The sequence below is a fragment of the Stegastes partitus genome, unplaced genomic scaffold (assembly GCF_000690725.1).
Source record: "Stegastes partitus isolate 25-593 unplaced genomic scaffold, Stegastes_partitus-1.0.2 Scaffold288, whole genome shotgun sequence".
Classification (NCBI taxonomy): Eukaryota; Metazoa; Chordata; class Actinopteri; family Pomacentridae; genus Stegastes; species Stegastes partitus.
In genome coordinates this window covers 499,637-511,669 of record NW_007578019.1, presented here as the reverse complement: position 1 = coordinate 511,669, position 12,033 = coordinate 499,637, and the positions used below count along the sequence as shown (strand labels likewise).

The 12,033-nt window shown below is 43.7% G+C and overlaps 1 protein-coding gene across 1 annotated transcript in view; it reads left to right on the top strand.

The window, feature by feature from the left end:
- Positions 1-2,016: 2,016 nt before the first annotated feature.
- Positions 2,017-12,033, top strand: part of ccdc85al (coiled-coil domain containing 85A, like) — a 28,677-nt gene continuing 18,660 nt past the window's right edge. The window contains exons 1-2 of the mRNA XM_008282867.1: positions 2,017-2,262; positions 3,537-4,635. Coding sequence (XP_008281089.1) covers positions 2,017-2,262; positions 3,537-4,635 — 1,345 coding nt within the window. The remainder of the gene's footprint in view (positions 2,263-3,536; positions 4,636-12,033) is intronic.

The following is a 12,033-nucleotide window of genomic DNA, read 5'->3' as shown; positions in this document are numbered from 1 at the left end:
GAGCTTTAGCATTCCAGTAATGAACACACATTGCCTGAACATGTTAATGCATCAATAATTATATTTAGTAATCTACAGTATTCTGAATTAAGCTATTCTGCATAAAGAGCATTTATTTATTTTTATTTAGAGCAGTAGAGGGAGACAGGAAAGGGGGGAGAAGAATGGGGACAGACCTGCAGCAAAGGGTCGTGAGCGGGATTCAAACTCACGACCGCTGCATCGGGGAACTACAGCCCCTGTTCATGGGCCGCCCGCTCTACCAGGTGAGCTATAGGGGGGCCCCATTTATTTATTTTTAACTGTTGGAGGGCCTACTTTATTTCTTGATGGTACTGCTTTTGTACTTCTACTACAGTAAAAATTCAGAAGTATGACATTCATGTGGAACACACACTGTGCTGGAAATATGCGGTTCCTGAGTTTATTTAACACAAGAACTCAATACTTCTTCCACCGCTGCTGGTTGTTATCCTGCTTTGACAGTTTTGCAGTTTTGTGTGATAACATGGTATTTTACAGATTTCTTTCTTTCTTTCTTTCTTTCTTTCTTTCTTTTTTTTAAATTTCACTATCTGAACATGTAGTTATCCACAGTGTAAAGGGGTAATTAAAACCTATTTGTCATTTGAATACTGGTGGGAAGCCAAAAGACTCCTCAACATTTTTGCGGGAAAACATTGCACCACCTACTTCCCATTTATTAGAAAATCACTGTTGCTAGTTAATGGAACAGAATGGAAATTTATTGTAAATATTCAAGATGAGTTTGTTTTCTTACTGAAGTTTCTGCCTGTTTTCTGCCTGTTTGAGCAAATAATCAAGTAGTACTTTGAATACCCCATTCTGATCTTATTTATTTGTTCAAATTTGTTTTCATTGTTTATCTTAATTGACTTTAGCTTTTTGTAAAGCACAAAGGTGCTACACAAATAAAGTTATTATTATTATTATTATTATTATTATTGTGCTGTGTTACTAGCCAATCTTAACATTTAGTGATAACTAATGCTCACAGTAAAAATAACGATCTATTAAGTAACTTATCTAACCAGCTCAGTGTTTTATAGGTCACAGTTTTGTAGGTTAAGGTCTCACTGGAGCGCCACATTAGCATCTGTCCATGGTGCTGAGAGAAACTGTGGCCACCTGCTGCCTGTGCTCATGATGCGTTCAATGTCAGCTGGCATACGTGGACGTTTGGCATCTGTCTGAGTCAAAACGACGATAAAAGCTAGGCTTAGTGGGAGTATATCTGGGAAATGTTTTAAATAGATGAATTTTCGGTGACTGATAATAAAATGTGGTAGTGTCAATTCAATAATTTCGACTTGAAAAGCGATACTGGGCTGCACTTTTCGGCCAGCTGAACCACACTACTGTTTGTGGGGAGGATAAATCCGGGAGGACATGAACTTAGCATACCAGACATCTTGTTTGGCGTGCATTTGAACATTAGGTGGCGCTGGAACCAAGCTGTATTTTTGGTGAGACTCAAACCCCTGGAGGGAGAGAGCTCGGAAGAGGAAGAGAGAAAGGAGGGAGAAGGGGGGGAGAGCTGCTTCCTCTCCCTGTGTTTCTGCTGTGCACAGCGGACTCTCTCCTCTCTCTGTGCGCAGCCGACAAGCGGCAGGTGTGCGTCCGCAGAAGCTTCCCTCACTTTGACCGCCGTCCGGACCGAATTTTGGATACCGAACCGAGACGATAACTCACGCTGTGTGTCGGCGAGTCAATTTCGGCTGTGAGGATGTTGCAGTTATAGTAGAGCATCTCCTCTTCCTCCTCTTCCCCCTCCTCCTCCTGTATCACTCTCAGCCGGCATCGTCAGCTGTTGCTCGAGCACAGAGTGGCAGAGTCGGGAGCAACAGACAAAAAAAAAGGCCAAACTATGCCACTGGTTTCCAATCGGTAACTGTTTTTCCATCTTAAGTCGACCGGGGAGCGGATGCGAGCAGAGGTTGCCAGCGAGCCTCTTAGTATTTTCTTCCCTTTGTCGGTACCGGAGGAGCCGTGCCAATGGAGAAGGCATCTCCGCCGCCCCAGCCCCAGCTCCAGCTGTCGATAACGAAGACCGAAAGTCCGGCGGAGGACATCTCCGGGCTGAGCGACGAGGAGCTGCTCAAGTGGACCAAGGAGGAGCTGGTGCGCCGGCTGAGGCGGTCCGAAGCCGACAAGATGAGCGTGATTCTGGACCACGGGAATCTCATCCGGGAGGTCAATCGCAGCCTCCAGCTGCACTTGAACGAGATCAGGGGGCTGAAGGTGAGGGGGCGCGCATCGGTTGAACGATGAGATCATAGATTTGGAGCGCACCTGAGAACGCGCATAGCAGGAGGGATGTGCTGCTGTTGGGAGAGGGCATCTGCAGACACGGTGTGAGAACAGCCTACTGTAGATGGCATCAGTGAAGTTCGCTGTGTAGGTCTTTGTGAGAATGTGATGTGCATTAATGTGGAGCCTGTGTGTGCACATGCTGAACCTGAGGGAATAAGCTCAACTTAGGTGTGAGGTGGGAAATTAAGGCTGGGAGGGGGGTGTAAACTAATGGGAAGTTGTGTCTTGTCCTCTCAGCTGCAAAGTAGGCTTCCTGAGGTAGACATTTATAAATTTATCCTGAAAAGGAGGGAACATCCCTCTGCAAATCTACAGCACTGTTCATCTGCCAGAGCTCAAATCTGGCTTCCAGATGTCCCTCTGTCTGCACACACCTTGCATTCCTAGAAAATTCCTCCACATAAATCTAACAGCATGTGCAATACAATTAACCTTCAGAACAGTGTGGCATTTGCTTTGAAAGTATGTGCAGGCTTTCTTCTGTTCTATAACCTTTACCCGCTGCCTTGATTTTCTGATGGTAGGAATATGGCACAATGTCCACAGTGTTTACAGCTGAAGCTGAGACCGGGCCTGAGGAAGCCTCCAGATGAAACACACTGGGATCATTTGCTTTTCTTGGAGACCTTGTCACCTCTCCACCCTTCCGAGCGACCTAATTACACAGGAAAGGGCTGCAGGGTGAGGGAGGGAGAGGGAGGATAGGGGAGAGTTAAATTGTTACAGAAGGGTAGAGGAGAAAAGAGGGAGGTGTTCTGGAGGTGAAAAGCGGATATTTAAGTAAATGCTGCTTTACCGTAAAATGTTTAGGGTGTGTGATTTCATTTTCCTAACCTTGCCTTGTTTTTGTGTGTGGCCTCTTCTTTTCCTGCAAAGGATTCTAATCTGCATTAGGTATTTCACATTGAATGGTACACAGTGAGTCAGTGCTTTTGTGGAAGAGAAAGAGAGGATTAGGATTTCATTTCATTATGATTGTGTACACCATTTGATATCTAAAAGAGCAGTGAAGTGGATTCAAATTGCACAATGGCTGCAGTGGTTTACCTGGAGTTAATTTAGTAGAAGAAAACTTCTGTTTCATAACAGTTCAAAAGCAAATTTGTGTTTTTTAAGCATTGTCTTAATTTATGAAGCCTCCCGGTGCTTGGGCACAACCCCCAGTTTAACTTCATTCTTTTCTTCTTGTTTTTTCCTCTCAGGACATTAACCAGAAGCTGCAGGAGGACAATCGTGAGCTGCGGGACTTGTGCTGCTTCCTGGACGACGATCGTCAGAAAGGGAAGCGTGTTTCCAGAGAGTGGCAGCGTCTGGGACGTTACAGTGCCAGCATTATGCGCAAAGAGGTGACCCTCTACCTCCAGAAGCTCAAGGAGCTGGAGCTTCGGCAGGAGGAGGTGATCCGTGAGAACCTGGAGCTGAAGGAGCTCTGCCTGTTGCTGGATGAGGAGAAGGGGGTGGTGGGGGGAGGAGGTGGCGGCGGGGGAAGTGGAGGCACAGGGGTCGTAGGGATGGGAGGGTGCCGTAACTCCATAGACAGCCAGAATAGTCTGCTGCTGGTGCCCGGGCAGGGGCTGCTCATGAGAGACGTGGGGGACGGGAGCAGCACCTCCAGTGCAGGCAGTGCCGACAGCTCCGATCATCCCCACTTGAAGCAGCCTCACCTGGCTGCCGGAGTGGGTGGGGTCAGCAGCGGCGGGGAGAAAGGCAGCCCTGAGCTTGTGCATAAACCCAGGTGTAGCAGCATCAGTGGAATAGGAGGAGGAAGTGGAGGAGACAGGGATGTGTCCAGTCCTGACCACCCAGCTGGGCGCCACCGGAGCACCAGCCTAGAGTATCCGTACACCCTCCCTCAGCTCTGCCGGCCCCGCTGTGGCTCCATATCTGTGCCTGACCACAGTCGAGTCATGCGGGGCCTTAGCCCAGAGAAATACGGGAGGAATGTGGGCCGTCGTAGTCCGGAGCAGCACCCCAAGCACCACAGCTCGGACCTCCTCCTGGGCCAGAGGCAGCACTTCCTGGGTCAGGGAGGCAGTGGGGAGCTCTTTCAGAGGCACCACCGGAGCAGCATTAGTGGTACAGGCTGTGGGAGTCCTGAACCCCGGCAGGCACATCTGGGGACCGGTGAGCACCACGAAAAGAGCTGCATGGTCCAGGGGGGAAGCCCCGAAACTCACAGGCACCAGTACAGTATGAGCCCTGACCATGTGAAGTTTGGCAGCCCTGTGAGAGAGGGGCAGAGGAGGCCGGCTGGAGATGAGCTGTCACCACATCACCGGAGCATCTATAACGGCATGAATGGTAGGTGGGCAGTGCTTCTATGTGAGTGCTTGTGTTTCGATCTCCTGTTTAACATCATCTGCCTACAAAGAAAGCCAAAAAGCAGTAAAATGATCAAATTTGTCCATGCAGACAAGCCCTGAAATACACTGGACAACATCTATCCCACACATTGATAATATCGGTCAATAAAAGTTAACACCAAACTTTTGCTGATTTGATTGGAATTGGTGAAGTGGAGGCAGTTTCTTTTTCCGTTAAAACTCCCCCCCCCCTTTTTTTTTGAAAGGAGACTTGCAGGGCGATATGTGTTTGGAAGGCACTTATTTGATTGAGAAAATAGAGATACTCTGCCCCATTCTGACTCCTCCAAAATTTACAGCACTATTGATTTTTTTTAGCATCTCAAGAGGAATGTGGGTTGGCTCAGTGCTGAGTGAGAAAATATGCAGTTCAGAGATATTTATTTTACACATTCTGTATGTAAGTTGAACAGATGCTGTTCAAATGATCCAGATTGTTGCGATGTTGCAACACAAGTACGCTTATTAGACAGTTAAATACCACCCAAATATTTGCTCCAGTCATGTCCATCTCAGTGAAATCAGTGGGAGTTAAGCATGTCAGGGAGGAGGAGGGAAAATCAAAGTAGCAACTTGGCTGCTGTTTAAATACCCCACAGTGGCTGATAATGATTTCTGGAGTCCAGGGAAAAAGTGCTGAGTGGCACAGAGCTCTCAGATGCTAAAGGACAAATTCCTCAAGGTGAAATATTTACCTGACTTTGCAATATGAGGCTGAAATTACAAAGGAAATAAAACCAGTGTACACAGAGCAGCAACAGCCCAATACTTACAGGAAGGCTTTCAGCTACTATTATTACAGAATGATGAGTCATTTATGTCTGTTTATCAGGTGCATTGATATTGGTCCACTGTAAATAAACAACTATAAAGCAAAGAGGACAGGTTATGGAGTAAGACACAGAGTGTGCCATTTCTGTTACGATTATATGACTTTATTCCTCATGAAGCTGAGTTAGAAGTCCCAGACAGCAGTAAAGCAGGAGAGAACAGCCCTGGACATATCATTGTGGTGTCACGAGGGCCAACTCAGCAAAAGCTCAGATGCAGAAAGTCAAACACAAATATGGAAAAGATTGTATTTTTGGGTGTTGGGATTTTCTCATCTGTCTGCCTCCATGTACATATTTCTGACACGATATAGAGGGTTTCTGTGTTGCCCATTTTCTGTAACATTTTCCAAGGTTTTACATTCACACCCTGCTTTTATGATGCAAATATTGACTTAATTGCTTCTGCATTTAACACAAAACGACGACCTGTCTGTTGCTGATGTATTAAAATGCACTAAAATGCCACTATAACTAAAGTGCAAGCAAAATAAAAGGAGAAGAAATATAGATGGATATAAAGGAAGCCTTTTGTGAGGTAGGAAAAGGAAAGAGAGCAGATTTGTGGAGGTGAGAAAGCAGCCTTTTTTTTTTTCATTTTTCACTCCACTATTTGTGGCACTGCTGATGTGTACACCCCACTGCAATGCTATCAAAGTCTCCCTGAAGAGCTCCCCCCTCCCAACTTTATGAAATTAAAAACCTAAATGACTGGAGAAGACCTTAAAGAACCACAGCCTCTGCAGCCTCAGAAATTACAGTCTTGTAGTAAACATGCACTCTTTTTTGCCATTTTGCAATCTCTATGGATTTCAGCGGATTATTAGACACACACACACACACACACACACACACACACACAACTTTTGATTTGGATCATCATTCCGTTTCTATTTTAACTCTCTGCGCAGCCCCGTACTTTTCTGAGAGATTTTCAATCTTGATGCAACCTGAAACCCATATGATGTCTGCAAAAGCCATGCCACATTAATGCCTCGCAAATCCTTAACTGGCAAATGTTGTGAGTGCACAGGGCACTCACTGGCCCTTGGGCTTGGTGGTTTGCCAACTGTGGCATAACTGCTGTGAATTTAGCTTGGAGCGAAATGCATGCACTAAATAGCCTTTAACCAGGGCCGTAAAGACTTCATTAAGCCTGTGTGTGACAGCAGTGCGAGTGTGCATGTGTGTTTCTATGGTGTCATATTGGTATATCATGGCTTGTTATCTGTCAGACTGGCTGTATCTCTGTCTTGAACATGTCCCCACAGGGCCTCCGAGTCTTTACTGACTTGACAAAGACACTAACTTCAAGTGTCACTAGACGATATTTAGATCAAGATATGTGATCAACACGTAGTTGGATTTGAAAGATTTCGCTGTTGTGGCGCAGATATCGACTTAATTGTTTATGAATTTAATACAATGGTACCACCTGTGTGTTATTGATGTATCAGAATGCACTAAAATCCAATTTTAACTGTCTAAAGTGTAAACAATGATGAGAGTAAAAAGATAAGAAATATAAATAGATATAGAGGAAGGTGAGTTAGGGGAAGTGAAGAGAGCAGATTTGTGGCCATGTCATCCTCTGACCCAACCTTGCTGCCATGTCCTTTTTTGGACGAAGAGAGAATTTAATTCCTGTGACGATGTTGTACACTCCACTCGCTTGGATTATCCTCTAAGCCCTTTGCACAGTATTATTTCATTTTTTACGTACTTGCATTTATGCTTGTGTATGTGTGTGTGTGTGTGTGTGTGTGTGTGTGTGTGTGTGTGATTTGAGTGGAAGTGTCCCATCCAGGGTCACTGTAGCAGCATGTATAGGCTTATTTTCAGACAAATGAACGTCTCATAATAACGTGCCTCCGAACAGTGCTAGAGCTCAGGCCATTTAAATTCCTGACAAAATCCAGAAGGAAAACAAAACAACACTCTGACCCTTTGCAGCTTTTTAATGCAATCTGCTACTGCTGCTTGCTTCTTTTGGGAAGCTTATCACACATTTAATGCCATTTTTCCAGTTGGCAGAAAAAAGAATGGCTTCGTTTTCCTTTGTAAAACATTACAGAGAACTTTAGTTTTCTGGAAGAAGCTTTCTCTGGAAGAAAATAAGCATGCCAAAGCTTATCTTAACAATACATGATCCAGGAAATAGCTAAGTGGTGTATCTAAAAAGGCATTTACAGAATTTAGGGGCATAGTTAGTTTATACATTACAGATAAAATTATTCTTTTTTATTGAATAATAGTCATTATTTTTTGCATTTATAGTCGCTTGTCAAAGCTCTGCATGTGCTACTGAACTGTTAACATAAATAATGACACCTTAAGTTCAATGACGACTCAAATCAAAACTGTATGTCTTAGTGGAAATAATCGGCCATGAACACTGTAGTCTCCTGACCCAGACTGGAGCTTTGACTGTTCGCTAAGCCTATAGGATCTTTTACGCAGGGTCTTTTTCAAAAAAGAGGAGAGACTTAGTCATGTTTTCTGCTTTAGCAATCACAAGTTCTGCACATTAGCTTAAGCTGCTCAGATGATCAGAAAGACTGCAGCAGTAAAGCAAGACTCTACACTGTGTGGGAGAACCTTTGCCCTTGTATTGCCAATGAATACCACACACACACACACACACACACACACAGAACTTCAATATTGAGCTTACAGTGATTCCACACACAGGTGGTCAAAAACATGCTTTTCTAGCCAGTGATCATTGATTTTACCACCTGAAATGAAAACTACACCGTGTAGATTTTATCCTCTGCAGCTCAATTGCTAAATTATTGCACTTACTTAACTCTCTTCGTTGAAAACTGTGTCTGGCTGAGTTACTTGAAACTAACAGCTATGTACATTAGGATGCTAAACCACAGAGAGAGGATAACGCTACATCTTCCGTGCCAAACGTGAGCATCATCAACACACCACTAATGACTGATAAAGATGACGGTGCAGCATTGTTTCTAGCATTGTTTTGCAAGGTGGTGTTAGTTAGCTCCAAGGAAAATGTAATCTGTTAATGTTCCTTTGCAAACTCTGTCAAACTAAATATACATTAGGTTAATGGACTCATGAAGCTCATATCATCACAACATTTCCCCTGATCTAGAAAACAAATTTACCCCACATCTGCAAAACTGTAAAATCGGACGATTTTAATCTAATGTTGCATTTCATTCACATCAGAGATGGGAATTTAAAAGTTGGATATTCAGAATGTTAAAGTTGAAGTAATTATCTGTCAAATGGAAATGATTGCTGGCTAAACTCCTCTTCTTATATTTACAACATCGGCAGAGTTTAATTGGATTCATCATTGAAACAAAGGCAGAGAAACAACAAATATAAGAGTTACACCTCATATTTTATACCAGTATAGTCAGAATATTAAACGCAATTGTCTTTCAAGCACCACTCAGGTTACGCATTTCAGATAGCCTGTCATTTACTAACATAGCCCATGCACTGTTTGCTTCTGTGGATGCTGCCATGTTCAGTGAGGTCAGTGAAGCTACTTTTGGGTAAAGTTGGGGTGCATGAACTTTCCCAGTGGGTGAACAGATAGTGAAACATACTTGGACAAGAAACAGCATCTAGATGTAACATGCATGTGCTTTGTTATTTGTATTTGTCAATTTTATGATGAGATTTTGAGTTTGACAGCTAGTCGATACGTTTTACAAATGTAATGCTATTACAGGTGATGGGTTTGACTGGAGTTGTTGTACAAACTTTGCAGTAAAGAGCAGCTAAACGTCTAATATACATCAATATTGTGTAGCTCTCCTTTTTGACCCAAAACCAGCTCTGAATCCATCGGGGCATGGACGGGGGACCTCTGGAGGTGTCCTGTCGTGTCTGGATCTGGGACTTTGGCAACCGTCCTTTGGGTCCTGTGGTTTGTGGGGTTGAGTCTCTGTGGATTGAGATTGTTCCGGTATAATCAGACTTGGATCTGGAGGTCAGGTTAATGCCTCGGGCTCTTGTGTTATGTTCCATAGAGATGAGTTCCTGGTGTCCTGCTGGGGGAGGCCACTGACGCTGAGGAGAGTCGTTGTTGTCTGCTGGTTTTGGAAGGTGGTATGTGTCAAAGTAAGATCCACATAAATGACCGGAGCCAGGGATTCCCAGCAGAACTTTGCATTGAAACGGGATGACCGATGTCATTCACTCCACCTGTCAGTGGTTTTAATGCAGTCGCTGATTAGTGTAACATCGCATTACAACAAATATTACAGAGTGGAGGTGCTGAATATGGCTTTTCCAAAATAATACCACAAAATCTAACAAAATAATGTAAAGAACATGGAAGAACTACGGGTGTGCTCAGTATCCATACTTCCATACTACATAGTATGACAGAAAAACATTTAGTATGTCCAGTACATACTATGTCAAATGTAGCATGCAAAAAATACCTAGATGTCTCACTACATTTTGCCTTACAGACTGCAACGGTCAAAGTTTAAGGCGCAATATTATGACGAAGCAGTCTGGCCCGGTTATAAGCACACTGCATGAAACAGTAAGTACTTTGTGATGGCAGCTGTAGTACGCACTTAAAGTGAAAGAAAAAAGTATGTGATTCAGAATGTAGCCTATGTTTCAACTATAAGATGGTTATCTGATCATGCCAACATGTGTAGATATGAGCAGATAATAGAAGACAGTACTATCCATCCATTTATCCATTATCTTCTGCTTATCCGGGGTCGGGTCGCGGGGGCTTTTGCTATTGTGTCATTGTTTATATCAAAAAGGAAGACTCCCAAACTGCCTAAATGCAGAGTACCTCTCTTCCTTTAGCCACATGAACACTGCTTCAACATGGTTTGATTGGACAATCACTGATCAGAGACGCACTTTAGGGACAGTCAATTAAACATGTTTATTTTTCCCTTGTATGGCGAATTTGTTACATATTCATGCCTGACTCTGTCTTCTTGTAACACAAACAGAACTGACAAACACTGCAAGCCCGATTTTCCAACTCTTGAGCATAAAACATCTGATTAAATTAGCAAAGCTCATCCCGCTGTCTCTTTGCATCTGTTAATCTTTCTAATTGTGGCATTAGTTCAGACTATCCAGCTCCTCTGGCTGTTGTTTAGAAATGCTGCTGCCTGTCAGTGCAACAGGAAACCATCACTGGAGCTGTGGGCTCAGATAATGTTCTCCCTCTCCACTGTCATTGAGAAAGCCGGGCGATCTCCCTCTTTCTTTCTCCGTCTTCCTCCCTCCTTCCATCCTAATTGGCTGCCAGTGTGAGCAACCAGCTGTCGGACAGAGGGAGAAAACTCTGATTACAAAACCATCTTTCTGGAAGAGGCTGGAGGATGCACTGTTTGCCAGGCTGAACTGAGGAAAGAGGGGTTGAGGAAGTATTTGAGTGGATTACTGGCTGTTTTCTTCCCCTCCTTCCCCTCCTTCCCTTTCTCTCTTTCTGTCTTCCTCTCTATAACACATCTTTTCTTCCTCTGACTCCACTCCGTCCTCTTCTTCTTCATTTGTCTGCCAAGGCGATGGATGGAAAGCATCCCTTGACAAATTGTGAAGTCTCGCGGCCTAAGCAGCATGAGGAAACTCAAATGTTTGTCACAGATGCTTGACGTGAAAGGATTTAGGGGAGCATTAGGCTGGTGTAACTCAAATGGATTAGTATTATTACCAGACAGCCCCATCTTTACTGCTACCATCCCAGCTTTACCTTTCATTACTTCTAGAACTTGTGCCATTTTCTCTGCGTTTTGTTGCCTAAGACTCTATTTAAAGTCAGTGCAATTTTCTGCAAATGAGCGTTCTAGTTCTCGTTTTGAAGTGGGTATTCCCTCATTGATGTGTTTTATCATTTCAGACAGCAGAGGTTAAAAATTCCACATCCACCTTAGAGTTGAAGCCACCGGAGACGTGCGATTCTCAAGGTGGATGTCTTTATCGCAACTCTGCAAGCGGGAGAAAAAAAAAGTTTCTTTTAAACGTTATCATGGCATTTGAATTTGTAATCACACCTGAGACCAATTATCCCAAACACCCTCGCCTATAGGCCATCAGAGCAGCCATTAAGGAAGGAGTGCATGATTAGGCATTTTGTTTATCTACCTCTGGTGCATATCATTGTCATTTTTAATCAAGCCACTGTCAGCTTTGTCTCTTTTAAAGCTTGCTCCTCCTGGTTGGAGCAGAGAGCCGTATATTGCATCTTTGTGGCGTGATACTCGTGCAAAGCCGACAATTCTTTTCTTTTTGTGTTCCTATGCCACCGTATCCAGCCAAATACTCATCACAGCAGTAATGTCAATGGGAAATGGAGTGTGAAATGTGTCTAACAAGAGAACAAAAATTATTTTTGGCAGGCTAAATTATAAATTAGGGAGAGTCAAGGAAAATGATTATGTACTGCTGCTATAGGCAAGATAAACATTTACATTATTCTGAACCTGCAGAACACTTTGACACTGATGCTTAAATGATGTGTCGGTATGATTTCATATATC